The sequence below is a fragment of the Rhynchophorus ferrugineus genome, unplaced genomic scaffold (assembly GCF_030347505.1).
Source record: "Rhynchophorus ferrugineus isolate W39M unplaced genomic scaffold, kcgeb_rfMv2 rfM7, whole genome shotgun sequence".
NCBI classification, from domain to species: domain Eukaryota; kingdom Metazoa; phylum Arthropoda; class Insecta; order Coleoptera; family Curculionidae; genus Rhynchophorus; species Rhynchophorus ferrugineus.
In genome coordinates, this window is record NW_027472586.1 from 13,874,690 (window position 1) to 13,896,950 (window position 22,261).

Consider the following 22,261-nt stretch of genomic DNA (forward strand, 5'->3'; position numbering starts at 1 on the left):
TTTAATTTAACATCATTGATATAACTCAGATTTTATATGAAATAATTTGTAATTAATCCAGCGAAAGTATTTTAGTATTTAAACACAAATAACAATAATATTATAGTTGAGCTGATGGTAAGCCCTCAGTAATACTAATTACTCACTATTAAATTGCTTTTTATTTATTTTTAATCAGTTTACTTGTTACTCTTAAAATCACAACACAACATTTACTTTATTACATTCGACAAATTCGTTTAAAATGAAATATATTGTTACTGGATATTCTCCAAAATTCAAATCTTCAACAATTCTTATAAAAAGAACTGATAATTTTGTTGTTTTCCAAATCAGTGAGCAACATTAAAATTACCAAGATGACCTGTTTCTAAAATTTCCTATTTTCCAACTTAACCAAATTGCATGAAGTTTTTTTAACCTTTTCTCTACTTTCTAGTTCATTCTTAAAGTAAAGAAAATAATCTTTAAAATTATTATAGTTTGAAGAACTTCGTTCTCATACTTTTGAACACTTATAATAAATATATAATAGGTCTTATAGAATCGTTGAGGACGAAATAAAATTAATTACATCCCAAATTATCTATGAAGATCGACATTACTCCCACTTTTGTTTCAAAAATGTAATGTTCTCTTGTACTGTAACTTTATTTCGGCTTAATTGTGATGAAATGCTATCTTATATTTTCTTATTTATGGCAACCATTGATGAATCAAAACTGCATATTTTCTTCAAACTAAGGAATCAAAGCAAGAATTAGACATAAAATTAATTTACAATCCTATAATCAATTAATTAACAGTTTTTTCTGACGTACCAACGAACCGACGTCTTCGGAACCAAGAACGACATCGAACTTCCGGTATGTCAACGGCGTGACGTGCCGCCAAAATTCGACCGTTAAGTCCGACGAAGCGGAAGAAAGTCCTGCGAGTAGAGGCGATACAAATCCTCACCCGGGTCCACGACAGAAGGTTACGCATTACATGACGATGGCGTCCACCGAAAATCGCGCTTTTACTTTCAGGACCCTCCGCCAACCGCCCCACGACCTTGACGCCGACGTTGCGCCGCCAGAGGGCGTCGCCATACCACGAACCGGTCCATGGTGGTGGCAAGGCAAGGTTTTATAAGTCGCCGAGCCATTCTCTAGCCGCGGTAGTTGTAACGCGCCAAATTATCAGCCAGCAGCGCGGTAATAGTAACGACAGCTGATCGAGCAGTACGTTTCACTTCTGTCTGGTACAGACCTGTTGCCTAACTGCGCAGACCGTTGTTTTTTTCGTTCTGTATTTTATTCGCGAATAGACTCACGATGCGGCGGTTAACCTGTACGACTTTGGTGGTGTTTGTGGCAATAGTGGTGCCATCTACGGCGGTACGAGTCGGTACGCAGGGATCTAGAAGAGGTGAGTGTACGAATCGCACACGAAGACTCAGGATCTGGGATTATATCTTCAGGATCTTCCGGGATTATAGTGTTAACAATTTCGATTTTGTGTTCTCCATATCAGCTTAATACTACCAGAAAATATAGATCAAATCTCCTTTATTAATTTCACCGAACAGTGTTAAACTTTCTTCTAGTGAAGAATACGTTCATTCCAATTCCGGTCCTTTTGTTATTCAAATACGAATCACACTGGATCATCAAATTTGCACAGTTTAAGTGTTTCTAAGTCTAAATGTTGCTCAGTATATATTAAAAATTAGTAAAATGATTAGTAGTCATTCAACTTAAAGTTACTGTATTGATTTCTCTGGATTTAACAATGTTACACTCCTGTTTAAATGTGTATCTATCTACGTTTTGGTCAACAGCTATCAGAAATTGCTCAAACTTTATTAGTAAACAAAAGTTAATCAATCTAAAGTTATCTGTATTAATTTCACTGAATTTCATTGAATTCAAAAAAAGTAGAGGGTATTTACAGGCAAAAATATTATAGCTGAGATCTCAATAATACTAATTACCTACTATTCAATTCCTTTATATTTATTTTTAAAGAGTTTAATTATATCTCTTAATATCACAGTTCAACATTTACTCTTTTAAGTTTGACACATTCGTTAAGAATGATATACCATTAAAGTGGATATTATCTAAAATTTCAGCCAACATAATGAGCATATAGTATACAATAAAAGGATCTGATGATTTTGTTGTTCTCCAAAGCAATACGTAACATTAAAATCACCATGATAATCTGCTATTTCCTATTTAACCAACTACATCAAGTTTTTTAAACTTTTTCTCTACTTTGACTTGCTGATACGTGAAAAGAAGTGTGAAATTAAGCTATTAAGCTATTTACTTCCTAAAGTGAAGCAAACAATCTTTGAAATTATTATAGTTCAATACATTAACACAATATGATAAACGTATTTTTTAATGTTTTCACATTCTCAAAATCTCCACAATGGATACTGTTTCTGAACTTATAATATAATATTCCATTTTTTTTCTTTCTCGTCATCAAATCTGACAACTTTTTTATTCATATTTGCAGGAAGTTGAACCACAGTAGTTAATTTGCTACTTAAAATTCAGCAAAACAAAATTATCTTTGTTACAATGGGAAATATTTATGTTTTAATTATTAGCAATTATTCTAGTTGTTCTTGGTTAAAATATATTTATTTTTAGTTTAATATGAATACAGCTGAACTAATAAATATAAACCTTTAATTAAAAAAAACTAAATTGTTTATAACGTTGTAATACCATTTATTCTGCACGTTTTAAGTCCAACCAATCAATTTGTTATGTTAAATTTAATTTAGAACAGATACAAACAGAATTAAAAGTGATAAATGTTCGGTTTCTAATTCAAAAAAGTATCTTTTTTTTTCTTTTTTACTTTTTATTCTTGTCTTTTTATTAAGATGTGCAACAATACATTAAGCAGAATATAATTTAATTGAAATGAATTTAAATATTTAAACATTTTTAATAATGTATGTAAATATATGTAAGCTAAATATACAGGTATTAATTTAATTGATAGTGAACTTTTTAATAAGCTCTACTTTACCCATGCCCCAGATTCCGTATATCTACGCAGTTACTAGGTATTTTATTAGACAAGATATATCTTAATATATTTCATAAAATGGCAATATCTCATATCATTTCGTACACTTAATAGATTAGCAGAAAATTTCAATAGGCCTGGAACATTTATATCTTTCTGCAGTATCTATTTATCTGTTTCATTTGTGATTTCCTTTTAGAATTTTAATGAGATTCTTGTCTAGTTTATATTTAGTGTTGGATTGGTTTTTATTAATGTCTAGTTCAGATCTGTTCACCATCATTATTTTTTCATAAATATATATAATTCCACAAATAATATTGTCTTAATATATATAATATTGAGCCTAGGGAAAGTTGGTGGATTTTTTAAATAAAGCTTCTCTATTTTACTTTTGGTTTCGAAATGATTTTATTTTAAGCTAATATAATACCTTTTGCGAAGAACTTATGATTTTTCGGGTTTAAACACTGAATGGTCAATCAAAAACGTCAGTCTGAAAAGTCATCGTCAAATAACCCCAATATTTTATGTTTCTAATTGTGTCATATATTATACATATTGACTGGTTATGACATGATTCAGAAATTGATCGATTTCATTGCTCACATTTCCTATTTTGTAGTCAGTATTGTGTAATTGATTTAAAACTTATTGGGGTCAATACTTTGGTCCATAATAAGAGACAATAATATACTCCTGGTATAAATATTTTGATAGGCTTTTTAGCATTTTTAAAAATATTCCAAGATATTGCAAAATTTTCATCACATTTATACATTTTCAATGGCAGGTAAATATCCAGTTGCTTTTAGCACGTTTAAACACACGAAGTAAATGTTTCCTAATTTATCTGCAATTAACGCTATCTCTGGAAAAAACACCACCATTTTTTCCAGCCCCAACATTTAGTAATTTAGATATCAATAACATAAAACAGCTTTAACACGTACTTTTAAATCACCAAAAAGCATCTTCTAACAAACAACCGGGTGTTCATTAACTTACAATAGTTTACTCCAAGCATTTCTACAAATTTTTTCCATAAATAAAATAATGATACCCCCAAGATAACTATCATTTTCTTTTCGATCAACTTCCAAAGTTCATGAGTAAATAATAATCAAGATCTGCTAAAGATTGAAAGTTAATTCTGAGGGTTTTATTATTTATTATATTTATATTATCCATTTAAATGTCATAGAAAAACTGTTTTATGCTTCTAGCTATTCGGAACTTATCTATAGGCCTTGTTTAAAACTATTCAACCAATATATACTAAATATTCAAACAAAGAGAACGAGTAAGAGAGAGTAACGGATAAATAACTAAAAAAGCTGTTCCAAATACCAATAAAATTATACCAAGAATGGTCAAAAACAAAAACGAGAGAAAAAAAATAATTAGAATATGTAACTTTCATTTTCATGGCAATTGTACGACTAAAATGAGCAAGCACGATCAGCCATTGGTTCGGAAAAAAAAACACCGCGAACAATTTCGGTTTTATATAATCTATAGTTTTAATTAAACTGGAGTGAAAATTCGTACCATGTACGATATTGCCACACTTTTTGTTCTTGCAAATCAGGAAACGAATCGGTCGCATAATTATACCAATGTGTTTGGTTAAAATAATGTCCAATTGCTGATTAGTATTTGGGTCAGTCAATCGATCACGAATTGTTTAATGCATTTTTATTCGTTGTTAACAAACTTGAGAGGAAACTGGAGTTGAAATATCGATGCAAATCAATGATATACATAGTAATGTTTATATCATTGAAATGTCAAGGAAATATTGTATTAGTTCTTCATTCTACATCTCACCGCTTTTTACACTCCATATTTGAAAAACCATTATTTTATAATTTGATCAAATAGTTCAATATTAATGCCATTTCTCCATTAATATATCTTGTTTTATTCACCCTAGATTACTTATCGGATATATTGCTTATGGAAAAATACAATAATCTTATCTCAGAACGCCATATAATTAAAGACCTCGTATGGATTTAATTAAAGTATTAAGATATTAAGAGAAGGTCAGTACTTATGACAATTAAAGGAGAAATATGAAACAGAAGAAAATTCAAGACTATATTGATGCTGTTAACATCAATGTTTGTAGTTGTAAATGTTTATGAATGAGATTAAAACGTATTGTTATCAATGATTTACGATATTTGTATTAACTTGTGAGTTAATTTTCACAGATTCGTAAGCAAATTTGTTTTAAATAAAGAAAAGACAAGAAAGACCCTTAATCTCGAAATATCACAGATAATCCGGGAATTTACGAACTTCATCCAGGGCTTTGAACTGTTTATCCGCTAAGGTATGCCGCATTGACCTTCACAAGTCTGGTAAATATGCTCAGTGCGGGAGAACTCTTTTCTGATAGCTCAATTTGTTCAGTTTCCAAGATTTTATAATAACCCTTCTGTTTATAATTTCACTTCTGTACCATCAACGAATAAAGGTACATCAAATTATTATTACTATTCTTGTGTTGCACTTACTTCAAGACACAAACAAGACAAATGTATAGATATATAGGCGTGTATCGCCGAAATTAAAAATAAATTAAACTACCTAAGCTAAAGATTGAAAGATATACTTATACACTAAGCATGTGGTTGTGGTTTGGTTGGCTTCAGTCTTCTGATTTCCTGCAGATCGCTCAGTAGCGATCATCGAGGTCCAGGTCATCGTCCAGTTCTTCTTTAGTTACGTGGTGATAATCATTGATGATTAATCGAAGAATTTTCTGTTTAATGTTTCTGATAAACCAATGTCTTTGATCTCAAGTCAACTTAGGAGTAACATTCGACAAACCAGCACAGTTCTTTGCTTTTTCGTCTGTAATATACCATATTTAAGTGAATGTTTTAGCGTTAATTTTGTCGTATTTTTCACAAATTATATAACCCAATACTGACATCACAACACTACATATTGATTCTCCTACTTTAAAAGCAGCTTTCCCAATATTCAGAGGGGTTATATAACGCGAAAACTTGTCGTTTATTATTCTGAATCCTTGAACATATTTCTTCTTTAAATATAACTGCTGAATGGAAAAGTCATAAACACACGAAACAACAGATATACAAAAAATGTGTATATCCGTGCTCTCCGTTTCCATTCACATCAAAAATGTCACTTTATTGTCATTATATATTCCCCAATATCTGGTCCATAGATACTTTACCTTATAAAAAAAAACAACTGCCCCATTACTTACCCGATAAGTGATTGAAAGAACTGGTATCGTGTCGAAAAGACGAAGCAAGCGTTACGATCGACATGTTTGCTTTCTTTTCCAAGCCAAGATAAGGAGACAAGTACTGTCCATTAGCCCAGAATTCAGATCGCATATATTTTCAGAGCTTCCTGTCATGTAACCAGCAGTTTACGTTTTTTCTTCATTTCTCGCCGATTAAAATCAACTTATAAACATCTCTTTTTCTGGTCACATCGCGTTCGTAATCATTCGTTTTTAACCGACTTCAAAAATGGAGGATTTCGATGTTCGGCCGTATACATATTTTTTTAATGTATGTTCGCCGATTTCTCTGTCAATTATGGACCGAAGAGTGCACTTCGGAGGGGATCCCATTGGAACCAAGACAGGATCTGATGGGGGGAATGGGGGAAATCGAGCGAAATTCGGAAGTAGTTCAGTGTAAAAACCATTCAGTTTGCTTTTTAAGCACATACCATATTATACGAAACGGTGTAGAAATGTTGCAGACAACTCTTTCTATGGTGTAATGGTTAGAATTTTAAGCCCACTCGCGGAGGTTGCGGGTTTCCAACGGGAGCAACAACTTTTTTATTCTAATTTGGTTGGAACATTTGTCGAATCATCTAGACTAGGTAGCGAATCCCGGGACTTGAAGCGTTCCTTATTTTCGATCATTGTTTCTTTATTCCCATATTTCCTCATACGGACTGCACTCTTACTTAGGCTATCCACTGTACTACTTAATAAAGTAACTGCGTAATTTATTTAGTAAATATCTAACACTAAAAAGAGAAAAATAAAATATTTTTACAAAAAGAATTAACCGACTTTAAAAAATAAATAATGAACTAACTAAAAAGTAAAAAATAATCAAACTTTGATTTTTAACACAAAAAAGAACGTTTTAAAATAACATATGTACATAATAATCGTTGTAATAACTATATAAAAATAAACAAAAACCTTATTTACCCTATCTACTACACGTATTTTATATTATACTATATACACACAATTTAGCTTAATTATATTAGTATGAGGTAGGTAGGTATTTAGGTAGGTATTAAGCTAAATTGTGTGTATATAGTAGAATTTAAAATATGTGTAGTAGATAGGGTAAATAAGATTTTTGCTTATGTTCAAAATATTTTATATTCGATTATTTCTCTAGTTTTGCTTATCGAAATAAAGGAAAGCCTTGGAAAAAATACATTCGGTAAGTAGAAGCATATTAATATAAACCATATTTTAAATATATTATATGATTTTACACTGAAATGGTTAAACGGCTAAATTCTTGAAATATTTCTGGTGATATACGGAAAATGTAAACAACTTATATTTCAAATTATTTTATTTAACAACCGAAATGATAAAACAAGACTTTCTGTTCGGCATTATATATAGAGCAAGATACAATAATATAAGGATATTATCCTAAATATTGTCAAATGTTGCGAAAGCAAATTAAATTGTATGTTGTAGTGCCATTTCTTCAACAATCTGAGTTATAAAATTAAAACAATAATGTTATATTGTCTTAAATTATAATCTGACTAATTCATAGACAATTTTTAGTAGAAAACAGATTCCATTCAACATTTATGAGGACGAATCATTTTCTGATATGTTGCCTTAATGTGTTACACTTGACATGTCAGATACATTGGTTTTCTATGTTAATATGTCGGTGAAAACAACCTGGTTTTGCCAATTTAATTCTCAGAATCTGAAAATGTTTATTCATATTTTATGTAACTGTAAAAGTCCTCAATATCTGTATCATCAATTTATCTATTTAAATAGGTTAATATAGAACTTTCTTGAGAAATGTGTCGTTGAGATAATAATACAAATTAATATTTTCTTTTGATTGACATTTGTGTCTAATTTTCTTATTTTTACACTATAGCTGTGGTCTTCAGAAGAAGTTATTGAGTATCAACGAGCTTCTCTTGTTTTTTGACAGGAATAATTGTCTAACAAATTTTCCAGATTCATCTGGCAAAGATAGGATTTCACTTTCTAGACAGAAATACCGAATCAAATGGTTTCAACTAAATGTCTGATCCTTCCCTGTTTCCTTGTATCGAATCTGTCCGCGAACGCGCAATGAATTTGATTAATATGAAATTGGAAATGTCATTACGCTTCATAAAATTCCCTTTCTACGAAACAATCCACTACAAAAACTAGTTCAGCAAGAAAGCGTCGACCATATAGAAACAAAATACGCGTATTGCGTTTCCGAAGGTTAACAGAAGATGTAGAGCGGCGAATGCAACCGTGATATACCGTATCGACAGAACGGTGGCCGGTGGTTTCAGTTTTAAGTTCGCTCAGACGAAATAATAACCTTTTGGTCTTCAACACTTCGTATTAGAACGGCGTCAGAACAATTACAGTTGTCGAATCCAGTCAACGAAAAAAAACACTTGTTTTGCATAAAATTGCGAGTTAATTAGAATTTTACAGCAACATTGTAAAATACCGGGAAATGGTGAGAATCACGAGAATGTACAGTTATCTCGAAATATTTGTTTTTAATTTGTTACGTGTTTTTAGCTCCTTTCGCGTTTGTTTTTTGAACAGTTCAGATCCTATAAATATCCTAAGTGCTAAAATAAGATTAACATTAAGCTACTGTTATAATAAATACTAATTATTTTACTTATTACTTCATCTGTGATATGTGAAATATCGCAGAAAAGCATGATTCACTCACCAATATGTTGCTGTTGATATGACTGGGTTTCCTGTATTTTGTTCAAAACCTGTATCAAGATCGGTTCTACTTCACGCGAATGGTGGCAGCACTGCCCTTTTAAAACTTCAGCCAGCTGACGATGTTGCATTGCATATCATTTGGGAGTTGTATTTGTACTGTGATTGTGCTTGAAAACGCGTGAAAATAGTCAGACAATGTTGCAAAATCAATTAAAAGTGTTCTTATAACGTTTGTGGATGTTATATGCTCGGTAAACGTGGAAAACTCCTGACAAATACCCTCAAGGATACGTATATGTAGTAGTTTGGGTTTTGCTGTAGTAAACACTGACAAGCCAAGACTATTGAACTGTGTTGCAACTCGTGTAAAACAAAACTGTACCAGTGGTCACTTAGTGAAAATGTATAATTTTCATTTTCTGTGCCAACATTATGCAGAAAAATCATGTATATGATTCCTAGTTTTGCTTTTGCAGTATGAATATCCTGATGTATCATCTTGTCGAACCCAACCAGTATCAATTTGCCCAGGTGCAAGTGCAAAAAATGCCTTCTTCATCTTCATGATTGGCGAACAACATTGGCACAGAAATCAATAACAAAATGTTTAGGGCATCTGATGAAGCAGTAACAAGGGCATCATTTCAAATTGTTCTTCACAACTTTCTTGGTAACCACAAGTCACTGGATTACAAGCACGTAATCGACACAATCGACACACATGATTGGAGCTCGAATGTTTCCCAAAATACATTTTCTGTATACGCATCTTGATTTTTTCGTCACAAAACTTAAGTGACACGGGCGACAAGCAAGGTGATATTTTGGGATGAAATGAGCGATTACTGTTGTACCTTAATGCGTTTAACAGATCCCAAGCAGTATAAAAGTCTGAACAGTTCAACCACTATTCATTTCTGATGTATACTTTTTAATGCAACAAACCGCCGTTAAGAGTCAAAAATAGTAAAATAATGAATTTATTGAATATTACGAAAACCCGAACCAATTTCAAAAACTGGCTGCTGATTTGGATTCGGCCGCCCAATTTACATTATAAAAAGCTTCTAGATGTTCGGGTTCAAAACCGCCAGCAGGTCTCTTCAATGCATTTCAATTGATCTAACACTTTCAAGAATATCCTAAGATTATGAAAACATCATATCATAATAGTAACTAAATGGGTTTCAACTAAAAGGGAAATCTAAAATATATAAATGAACGCTTAAAGAATGTCACGAAAAATTTAAGATCTAAGAAAAGTTACTCTTATTTTTCCTACTCAATTTCCTACATCCAAATCATTCGTTTCCTCAACCAAAAGTTATTGGTCTCATTTAATTATTATCATTTCCGTCATATCTTTGATTTTTTACTTAGCTAAAAAGAAAAATGCAACACAGGCTCATTGGTGATGATACGCCCTGCTTATCTATGAATTTACTTTATCCCCAATGCAGGTTTAGTTTTGATCGATAGTACTGATTTAAGAAGAACATTATTGTTTTAAGAAATTATAATGGAATAGTAATCTTCGAGGATGACAAATTATAACCTTCCGTAAAAAAATATGATTTTTTATTGATTTTTACACATATTTTTACACTAATATTTGGTGCATGCTACAACTATCACCGCCAACAGTCAGAAAAGCGATAATACCCCACGACCTTGGGCGACATGCCACAGCATGGTTTAAAAAGTCGACGGGGTTCAACTTTGTACCTGATACGTTGTGAACCGAGATTGAACGAATTAGATTACAGCAAATCGTATTGTGTTGCTTTATAAGGCAGTGTGAATGGCCAACGGATTTCCAATTGACGATAACCTCTAATACATGCGCTTTTTTTTCATAGTTAAAAACATACATAAGACAGTAATTTGTTAAATAATAAAAGAACAGTAAAATAGGTAAATCAAAATATATAATATATGCATAACATACATTTTTAAAAGTATATATTCCAGATATACAGGAAGGTCACTACCGATTCGTTTCAGGAAAAAACTACATAATTTTCAAGAAAATGGAAAAACTCATTCATTCACAGTATTGGTTATTTGATTCTATACATACTGCCCATCTTTCAGGCAGTTTATGGATGCCATCCCAAAGAAAACTACTTGTCCTTTGACCAAAACCGTTCATCGAGCCACTTTCTAAATACTTCGAAACTGGAGCTGCTTCGCTAGCGCGTATCACATTGATTCGAATAGTTGGACGGGACAAGATCGGATTGGACGGGAGAGTATCCGGTGCGATATTATGTCCCATCCAAATGCTTTCAGCGTCTTCTTGATCGGTTTTGCTTTATGAGACGGCGCGTTATCTTCCTGTGAAATCACTTACCGTGTTTCCAGGCCCATTCTGGACATTTTTCAATGAATGCGTGATTCAAATTGATAATTTTTTCACCAGGTTTCGACAGTTCGTAGTACACAACGCCACTGTGGTCCATCCATCAACCCCAGAGCATTGTCATGCGATCTAAAAGATTTTTCTTTGGAGTCGATCGACCGGCCTCGCCATGTGATAACCATGAATTTTTGCGATTAGGATTTTCAAAATAAATACACTTTTCATCACCCCTCGCTATTCGATGCAGAAATGACTTCCGGTCGTGCTTTTGAAGCAGTATTTCACAAACTCTTTTCAATTTTCCATTACTGTCATTCAATTGATGTGGTACCCTCTTCCCATATTTTGTAATTTCCTTATTGCTCGTAATAGGTCACTAATCATTGGTGGGCTCTCCCAATCATTCCAGTGCTTCTGCTAATTGGTCCAAACATATATCCTAAAAGATTCGAAACACTTAAATCATTATCTTCGGTATTGTGAAATTGACAGTTGACAAAACTCAAAAAAAAGGAATGGTTTTTTAACCTAATTTGTTTAGATTTATTTAAAGACCAAAATTGAAAGATTTATAAAAACCAATTTGCCCAATCAATCAAAGATTATTCAAATAATTTCGTATTAAAATTTGAGATATTTACAATTTCACCTAATTTATTTCTTGGTAGCGACGCTTTCACTGAGTAGAGTATCGAAGCTCAAAATTGTTTTTTACCCTCATATCCACATCCCAACTAAATACAACTCTTCATCTTGTTTGCTTGTTTATAGACACTTTAGACGTTGCAAATGCACAGTGGGTCAATATAACGAGCATCTGACGTTGCATAAATGCTTTGAAAAGTAAAATAAGATCGCAATCGGATCGCTTCCGAACAAACCGGCGAAAAAATCATACGGTGTGCCGGCGAGAGTCTGGTTCGATCCGATTTCACGCTAGATCAGCGTGAAATCATCGAACAAACCAGCTCAAAAACAGGTTACTGGAGTAACGAGTACGTTTGGCGCTATGGCCGATGTTATACTAGTACGGTATCGCTGTAAAAAGTTCCCGAAGAAACTCAAGAATAATACTTAACATAATCTCATAATATCGCAGATGATTCATTCATTATATAAAAGGAAAAATGGAATATAATAAAGAAATTCTATTTATATATTTTAACTGCTTTCATGTTATAATTGTGGTATTTTGTGAAAAGTCGTATATTACGAATAAAGGAACATAAAAATAAAGTATTTTGAACGAGACAATCACCAAAAATTGTAAATCTTATTTCAGATCATTAATATAAGAGAAAAAAGGTACAACAGTACCTTTTGAGCTCCGCTATGGTGCATTTGGTAAAAATAAATGGTTACCGTCGAAGCCTAAACTAGATAATTTCAAATTTATGTTTTGTCATTATTTTGTACTATTGTGAAACTTAATTTCAGTTTACTGCTCAGTAAATTCACAGATGTCTGCTCAGTAAAGTCACAAATGCTCCACAGACCACACATAAACAAACACATAAGCATAATTCTAAATTAGTTCAAGCTACAAACCACACATTATAGTAATAAATTTTCCTCAAATCACATCACTGTAGCCCAAATTATTGGCCAATATAATCTAGCTACCTGCAGAAAAATCAATATCATCTTCTATCGGATCATCAAAAATAACTTTAGAAATATATTATCCTACAAAGAGCTTTTCCCATATATAGAATATAATATAAAATAGTTTGGTATAATGTTAGTGGAACCTTCTAGAGGAGGATAACAAGGTTTGGCGCCCCAAGGACTTCTTTTCTCCTGCTATCTCACTAGAGAAGAGATATATACAAACAAAACTTGATAGATTTCTGATTCGACACTGTCTCTATATCCCCACTGTCAGGAATCACAGGATTTCCTCCAGATTTTAATTAAACACAACAACTTATTGATGGGCGAAGATATGAATCACTAATTCTATTCATTGGTGTTTTTTTGCCCAAAAATGTTAATACGTTAAAGAATATCTAGACCCTCATATTAATAAATCAATCTTCATGAAACAATGTACCATTATGAAACACGTATCATACTTTTTGCAGTATCTAATAAATCTGATTTTTTTTACTAAAGCAAAATTATATTTCTTCTCAAGTGCTATAATAAATATTATATATTACTATTCGCCTCTCACTTATTACCATCACAAATTAATATTCTGTTGTCCCTGGATCTTTACTGAAACATTCGTAAACAAATGTTATCTCACTGAAGTCGTCCTAGATTGTCCTAAATTAAAATTGAGCACCTGGTATTTGTAATAAAACTAAATCAATAATTAATGATTTATTCGAGTGAATGTTGTTGATTGATTATTGTTATGGATCTAAACCTTATGGAATCTTAATCCAATAAGAACTGACCGGATATTAGAATGACTAATTACAGTTACGTATATATAACATTGAACTCATCTACAATTGATTCAAAGTGTCAACACGACGTAGTTGAGTAATTTCCGAAATTTATCCTAATCGGTAATCAAATATTAGGGTAAAGAGATTGTCTATCTTGATGAGTTACTTGCGTTTGGTCAGACAATTGATTCTAGACTGTACTAAGATATTGAAAAAAAACGATAGGTAAGAAAATTGTGGAAAATATTGATAAATCTGACTTATGGTCTATATCGATTATCATTCTGATGTCTGATGAGAACTCCCTTACTAAAATCGACTTCTTTCCAAAACAAGCCCTTAAAGAAACCTTGATTGAACTTTTAAACCAGAAACCACAATAGTCTACCGAAAAGTGGCGGAACATTATCGATAACATATTTGGTTTAAATAGAATAATTTTCACACCCAAAAAGGTCAGTTGAATTTTATTGAAAATGCCACAACAAATCTAACAGATTCCTAATTATTTCTGTTGAAAATTGACGATTCCTTGAAGATACTATATTTCGCCAGAGGATAAAAAAGCTTATACAGGTACCATTTTTACTTTCACCTCGTACATGAGGTTACATATTATGTTACTTTTAATGACACAGCACCAATAAATCCATGTGCGTTAAGTAACGGCACGTTTTTTATTACCAGATTCGTTATTAGTTGCTCCAGATCACTTCTGGTGACTCTTTGAATGCTTCACGTTCACTTAACATGTCTCCGGTGAACGACAGTCGCGCTTATTGTTCTAGCTACCGATATAATTATAAGAAATATTTCAGAATAAAAAATCTAATTCATTCAGCGACATGTATTTAATATGGGAACATTACCTTTGTTTTAGTTTCCCACACTTGTTAGATTGTAATGATGGTATAAATAGTTATGTGTAGGTACCTTTTAACATATCATTCAATCGTTTCAGAAACAAGCAAATCTCGAAATAAATTAATATGGTTCTGCTTTTAATTAATCGTTCCTTATTAGTCTGAAATTAATTTTCATTGTTGAGTTCGAAACCAATAGCTATTCTTATTCATTCGTTCAAACAATCGCAACATAAAATATGTTATGGCTGTTAGGTTTCATCAAAATTAACACCTTGTACCTCATTAATATTAATCGTCCAATATTAAATAAGCTAACAAGTATCACATTTAAAAAATGGCCATGGTTTTAGTGCACCCACCGCTTTTTCAGTTAGTACTAACTTTCAAAAGAAAGCTGTTAAAGTTTTATGATATTCTAGTCATAAATTTGCCAGTTATTCTGCTAAGAGTGACATTACTTTTGTTATTTTCAAAACAATAAATCAAACACAATTTCGTGTTTTAGTTTTACACTGCTCCTTGATGGGAAAAAATACCGCTTCAGCGAAGCAATAGCTTGAAAATTGTTATAAGGACTACGCTCCATCACAAAACAACAATAAAACATTGGTTTGCGAAGATGTTGGCTAACATCGTAAAGGTATTAAAAGAACGTATTGGTTTTATATTGCATGAGCATTTGACTATGAGGAAGCTCTGTTCAAAGTGGATGCCGCGTTTACTCACTATTGACCAAAAATAAGAACGTGTTGATGATTCTGAGCAGCGTTTGGCCATGTTTAAACGTAACAAACCAGAATATCGATATGTGACAATGGATGAAACATGGATCCATGACTTAACTCAGGAATCAAAAGTGTCGTCATCTGAGTGGACAGCAACTGGTAACAGGCCTATTTTGAGGCAAAAGATAAATCGTTTTACAGAAGTGGTATTGAAACGTTATATGAGTGGTATTGATTAATATAGCACTAGAAGGATTCCCATTATTCTGTAAATACGATTTATTCGGTATAAATTCACACATTTTCAACGAAGTGATACATAGTGAAAAGTGAAGCTTCTACATGAAGTTGATTACAAATGTCGATCTGTCCTAAATCCTTTGCCCCATATAAAAACAGATCATTTACACCAGCATAAAACCTAGTTTGAATATTTTGTATAAAAATATGTGATATATTTGAGAGAACGAACCTAATTAATAATTTTAAAACTGTTACTCTAGAATGAATTATAATAGCTGATAAAAGACACACACGGTTTATTAAACGTCATAGCAATATATTCTATTACATAACGTAAATTTGCTCGAATATTTCAACAGCACAACGAATATGGTATCATAGTGTGTCCTGATTTGAAGCCATGAGAATGAACGTTATTGTATTTCAAGTTTTATCACCTACAGTTCACGTTCCCACAGATAAGTCGTTTCGTTTCTACTTCCTTCCGTCTTTAATTGTGGTAATTATACCAATTTCCTTACTTTTCATTTAATTTAATGTGACAAACACCTTAGATCCTGCGTGTAACCAATAGGCAAATACAGAAACCAATGAAAGCAAATATTTGGTTTTACGATAGTAAGGTTATCAAGACGAACAATTTTATCATCATCGTGCTGTACACGACAGAAAATTCTTTGTAAAAAAGATTTGGAAACTTTTAAAATGCATACCATGTATAAGGATACCCAAAAATTGCGTCAGTAATCGAAGATCGACGATTTATACCTAAGATATTTAGATGAATCTGTAAACGTTTCAGTAGCACAATAGTAATAATAAGCCATATTTTAAGTAATAATAATGATAACAATGCAACTAAAATATATTCAGACAGCACTTTAAATATTATTTTAAATATATGCTTATGCTTTTACATATACTGATGTATGAGTTGTATTTACTGCTAATGATTTTGAAACCAAAAAGAGATTAAGAAACCGAGATTTCGACTCCCAATTGTGTTAATAACTAGAAAATTAGTTTTTTTGAACACATTATGTCAATTGCATCCAAATAGGGAAACAATAAATTAATATTATTACTGGACTCTTATGAATAAATTGAGTGTAAAAATTCGTAGAAGAAGATCCAATTTACAGTACAAGAAATAAATGTCTCTAAACCATCTTCTTTTCCAAATTTATCTGCATATAATTTGTGATTCCTTTTATACAACAAGCGATCTTCATCAAGTAGCGAAGGTAATATACTGGAAAGTATACTAAAAATGTTAACAGGTCAATTGAAAAGTTCCCGGCTTACCATAGTGACACACATTTTTTTTATTCAACATAATTCCCTTCAAGGGTGATATACTGATTATAGCGACCCTCCAACTTTTCGATACCATTTTTGCAGTACGATTTGTCCCTTGTTTCAAAATAGGCCTCAGTTTCGGCGATCACCTCTTCATTCGACGAAAATTTCTTCCCAGCCAGCATTCTTTTGAGATCTGAGAACAGGAAATAGTCGCTGGGGGCCAGATCTGGAGAATACAGTGGATGAGGTAGCAAATCGACGCCCAATTCATGGATTTTTGCCATCGTTTTCACTGACTTGTGACACATTGGTGCGTTGTCTTGGTGAAGCAGCACTATCTTCAAATGCGGCAGTTTTTCGGCGATTTCGTCCTTCAAACGGTACAATAATGCTATGTAATAGTCACTGTTGATGGTCTTTCCTTTTTCAAGGTAGTTAATGAAAATTGTTCCAGCGCATCCTAAAATACAGACGTCATAACCTTGCCAGCCGACTGTTGCGTTTTCTCACGCTTTGGAGCGGGTTCGGGAAATGATGGAGAAATGTTTCATCTATTGTCACATATCGATGCAAAAACTCGGGTTTATTGTATTCAGTTCGATTCAATTTCAATTTACGGTCATTCAAAATCATTTTGTGGATTTTTTAAATGTTTTCCTCGGTAACAACTTCTTTTGAGCGTGCACTGCATTCACCGTCTTCGGTGATAATTTTACCACGTCCAAACTTAACATACCAAGCGCTGATGGTTAATTCTCCTGGGGCAGTGTCCGGAAACTCGGCATCAAGCCAAGTTTTTGCTTCAACTGTATTTTTCCCCTTCGAAAAGCAATATTTTTTCAACGCGCGAAACTCCTTTTTATCCATTTTTTCACAATAACAAAAGTTGCTTGACTCAAAATGCTATAATTCACAAACTAATCATCAGATTGTCAATAGCAACACGTCGCAAAATCAGGCGGAAACTGCCGAAGTTTACCGAATGCCGGCTAAGATCATCAACAATTAGCCACTACTATATGTTTCATCAACTAACCGCCCGACCGAAGCAGTAAACAAGGACGGATGATTTGTTGCCGTTGAAACCGAACGTTTCTTTCACTTTCTACCAACGATTCGCTTCCTATCTCTTTCGGGCTCGCGGCGGACGTGTTTCTCCTGAATCTCGACGCCCTTTGGCCTTTTATCAAGTCCGGTCTGTCATTCGATTTGAATGAATTCGAAACGTTGGCCGCCGAGGCTCAACGGTAACAAACCCGACCGTAGAAAATACGTTTCTCAAAGTTAGAAAGCGTAAAATGGATAAAACGAAGGATACGGTCGTATTTTTATTATCCTAATATATCGTACGGCGATTAAATACGTATCAAAATTAAATTGATATCTGAAATTACACAGCCTACGTAGATTGTACGGGATAGTAATTGGGAAACGTTTACCTGTGACTCTTCAGAATTTTTGTAGCCAGTACATATTCACGTCACGAGATGGCGTCAATGTTAACTTGCTAAAAAAATTAATAAAGGAACTTTGTGAGGCAGGTTCTTCACCCAAGGAACGAGCACCAAAATCTGTATCAATTGCTTTGATGAATTTTTTATTACTATTTATTTAATGTGTATGTTATTAGTCGTTGTCGATGAACCTATAATTTGTCCTTACAATAGCCTAAGTCTAGGTATATATCTAGGAGGATCCTAGTGGCCCTCTGTTGTAATAATGTTTATGTATTAAGACTGCTGCTTTTCTATTAAATGCACCTCACTACTTTCCAGTATACACATACACATTCCAGTATACCAGATACACAAGATCAAATGGTTTGATTCTTTTGGGTTTATTTTCTCTGGTGTTATACAAGAGCTGTAATACTTCTCATATTAACATGAGAATGGAGTCTCTCTTCTGCCTCCTTACGATTCTCTTATTTTTCTGAGGACTCTCGGTATCTAAAGGTCTCGACGTAAGTAATTAGTCCTGTAGTATCTGGGTGTATCTACAATATTTCTCAGAACTTTGCTCTGGAAAACATTTATTTAAATTACTTTTTGCGGAACACCCTCATAATTGAATTTCGTATATCCATATAGGTTTGAATACTTGCTTGTACAATAACGATTTATTATGTACTGATAATTGTGATTTTCTTCCAGTTAATCAATACATTTGCACGTATTCAAAACAGAAGTTTTTCATCAAGATACATTTCGAGATACTTATCGTTGTTGCTATATGGAATTATGGTATTATTTGTGTTACTAGTACTTGTGTGGTCTGACTATACGTGAACTACACATTTTACTTTCGTTAAGTTTTATTTTCCAGGTTTGGATCCAATTATTTACATCGTCACTTGCCTATCGTTATTATTGATGAATAACAAAGTGAAATATTCAATTTACGGATCACATGTGTAGAGTAGGTAAAGAATTGGCCCCAATACAATTCCTTGTGGTACACCTGCTTTAGCTTTTTTTATTATAAAGTAGGCTTCCTCTTGTGTGACTCTAAACATTCTGGCTCTAATATTAAGTTTTAATAGTTTGTTTTACTAAAATGAGTGAATAATTTCCTACTAATCTACATAAATATTCATCTATTTTAAGTGTCCTTAAGTAGGTGATTCGCATAATCATAAAGAAAAACTTGCATTTACAAATCAGCCGGAAAAAAATTTTTTTTTCTTTTAAGACAAAATAAAACAGTATCGGAAATGTTGAAATAATGAGTCAGAAGGCTATTGAATAATTAGCGGAAATTTACAATAGAGTATGGAAAGAAGAACAAGCCCCACATGCTTGTCAAATAGCAGATATGTTTCCGATGCCTAGAAAAGGACATAAAGGATGTAATAATTATACAAAAATCACTATATTGTACACAGCCATGAAGAAATCCGAACAAATAATAAAAAATTATCTGGTAGATAAGAAGGTAACAATGGCAGAGCGAATTCTGAAGTATTATTTAGCACACGACAAATAATGGAATAGGTACGTATGAAAAGGGCATTTCTTAGAGCAAGAAGAGAAAGAAAATTTTAAAAACAATTCCAGAAATATATGGGATTAATACTAGTGCCGTCATCGCAAACAACATGAATTCAAAAACCTTCAAAACCCAAGCAGGATTAAGAGATTGCAGTAGTTTAAGCTCAACCTTGTTTATAATATTAATGAATAAAAAAATGGAACCGACTTCAAAATATCAATAAGGAACTCACTAAAAAGTAAAAAATAATCAAACTTAGATTTTTAACACACAAAAAAACGTTTTAAAATTAAATATGTACATAATAATCGTAATAACTAAATAAAAATAAACAATAACCTATCTACTACACGTATTTTATATTCTACTATATACACACAATTTTGCTTAATATCTACTTATACCTATTTATCTATCTACAATGTTATTTTAACTACCACCAACTGATCAGTTTCAAGTCGGTACGAGCAACAAAATTAGATTTGTTTTTTTCTTAATTTAATTTTGTGTATATGACAAAAGATTATATTATTACTATTGTTTGTAACAACATCAAGCTACAAATAATAACATCAATGTCAAGATCAATATGATTCTTACATGATATATTATTGAAACAGGCCTTGTATAATATACGCTGTACTGGAACAAATATTACGACTTTCATTTCGCATTTTAAAAAGTTATTTTAAGCTGAACCGGCTGCATGGGAATAAAAATCCGCCTGCTTTCTTTCGCATTACAAGTGGGCACAATCTGATATACACCAGCTTAATTAAGTTCGGTGGGTTACCCGTAAGACAACAAGAACAAAACGAAGATGGTAACGATGAGTCAAGACTACTTTCGTAGCATCGTGCTTCGTACACTTTCTTCTTGGATGCGGTGACGTAGGTTTATTTTTAAGTCTCGAGCTCTAAAGTTGTTGTGGCTTTTTTTGCTGTCACTGATTATATAGTCCAGTGTCCGGTATATATCGCACCTTAATTATGCGATATTAATATAAATATATATTAATACGAACGTTAAAGAACGTTATTGTATCTTTAAATCTTACAGAATTGAAAATTAATAAGAAAGTATTTATTTTACAAGGACAGAAAAAGTTTCACTACTGTTCGTAGATGTTTGCGATATAATTTAAGAGAAATCTACCCATCTGCTAGCGTATACTGATGCTTTTAGAAGTCGGTGGTATTTATAAGGAATTAAAATCTAGATGATGTTGCCATCATCATTTATTTTAGCTACTTCTGTTTTGGCGCTTCAGCCTCCGTTATTCATTTAGCAATTGTTCTCTCTTATCTGAACCAATCATATTACCGGTGTACTTTTATAATTAATTAGTTGCAATATTGAAAGAACGCCTCACAAACTAATATAGTTCTGTATCTAACCATTGAAACATTATGAAAATTTAATAATTATTCTGCGATACTTTCGTGTGTGGACTTTCTATATATTTTTATTTTAGCAAACTTTATATACACATATATATATATATATATATATATATATATATATATATATATATATAGAGTGTATATACAGTTCTTACTACAATTACCCCTTCCTGATTTGATCTGAAAGACGGATCCATGTCTTTGGGTTAATGCAGTAAATCTACTTTTCATAGACATTCGCAATACGCCACAGAAAACTCATATTTTACATGCAAGCAACCAAACCGCGATCTTGAAAATATTTCAAATAATATTTTCATCTTTCCCATCTCGTGTAAATGTCTAAAATACGTCCGTTTTATCAACTGCTGAACTGTCTTAAGGAACTTTGAGAGTTTGAACTAGATTTTCGTCCAATAAGTCGAACAATTCATTGTCTCCGAACTCGCTCTACTCCTACAAGTCCTTCTTTGTCATTTACATGTGCCAAAATCATTGATTTCAACAGTTAGCCTATGTTATTCAACAATTATTTATATTATATTAGATCAAAATACGTACAAGAATGAAATATTTTCTTTATAAAAGTTTTAAAATATACCATAAAGAATCCATGATTGGTGCGATAACGACCCGAAGCATATTACTGGTGATTTTCTATTCACCTGTCGCCATTATAAATTAAAATTTTATTTTGTGATAATATGGCATTAATTTTGAAGTCATTCTTGAAACGTTTTGGTTCATTATATTATTAATCGCCTATTGTTATATAAATTGCGTTTCACTTCGTTGAAATTCGTTAATTTCAAATTTATCTAATCGAATGTCACTTTTACTTTTCATAATTTTTTATATAATATTTTAATTATAATTATATTTTCGTAAAATAAATCCTACGACTTTAAAATACAAAATGAATCGATAATATCATACCAACGATATATAGAT

General features: G+C 32.3%; 1 protein-coding gene across 1 annotated transcript in view; it reads left to right on the forward strand.

Annotated features, from left to right (window-relative positions):
* The first annotated feature begins 1,148 nt into the window (after positions 1-1,148).
* The window catches only part of stw (laccase), an 85,277-nt gene continuing 64,164 nt past the window's right edge, over positions 1,149-22,261 (forward strand). The window contains exon 1 of the mRNA XM_076410149.1: positions 1,149-1,413. Coding sequence (XP_076266264.1) covers positions 1,320-1,413 — 94 coding nt within the window. The 5' untranslated portion in view covers positions 1,149-1,319. The remainder of the gene's footprint in view (positions 1,414-22,261) is intronic.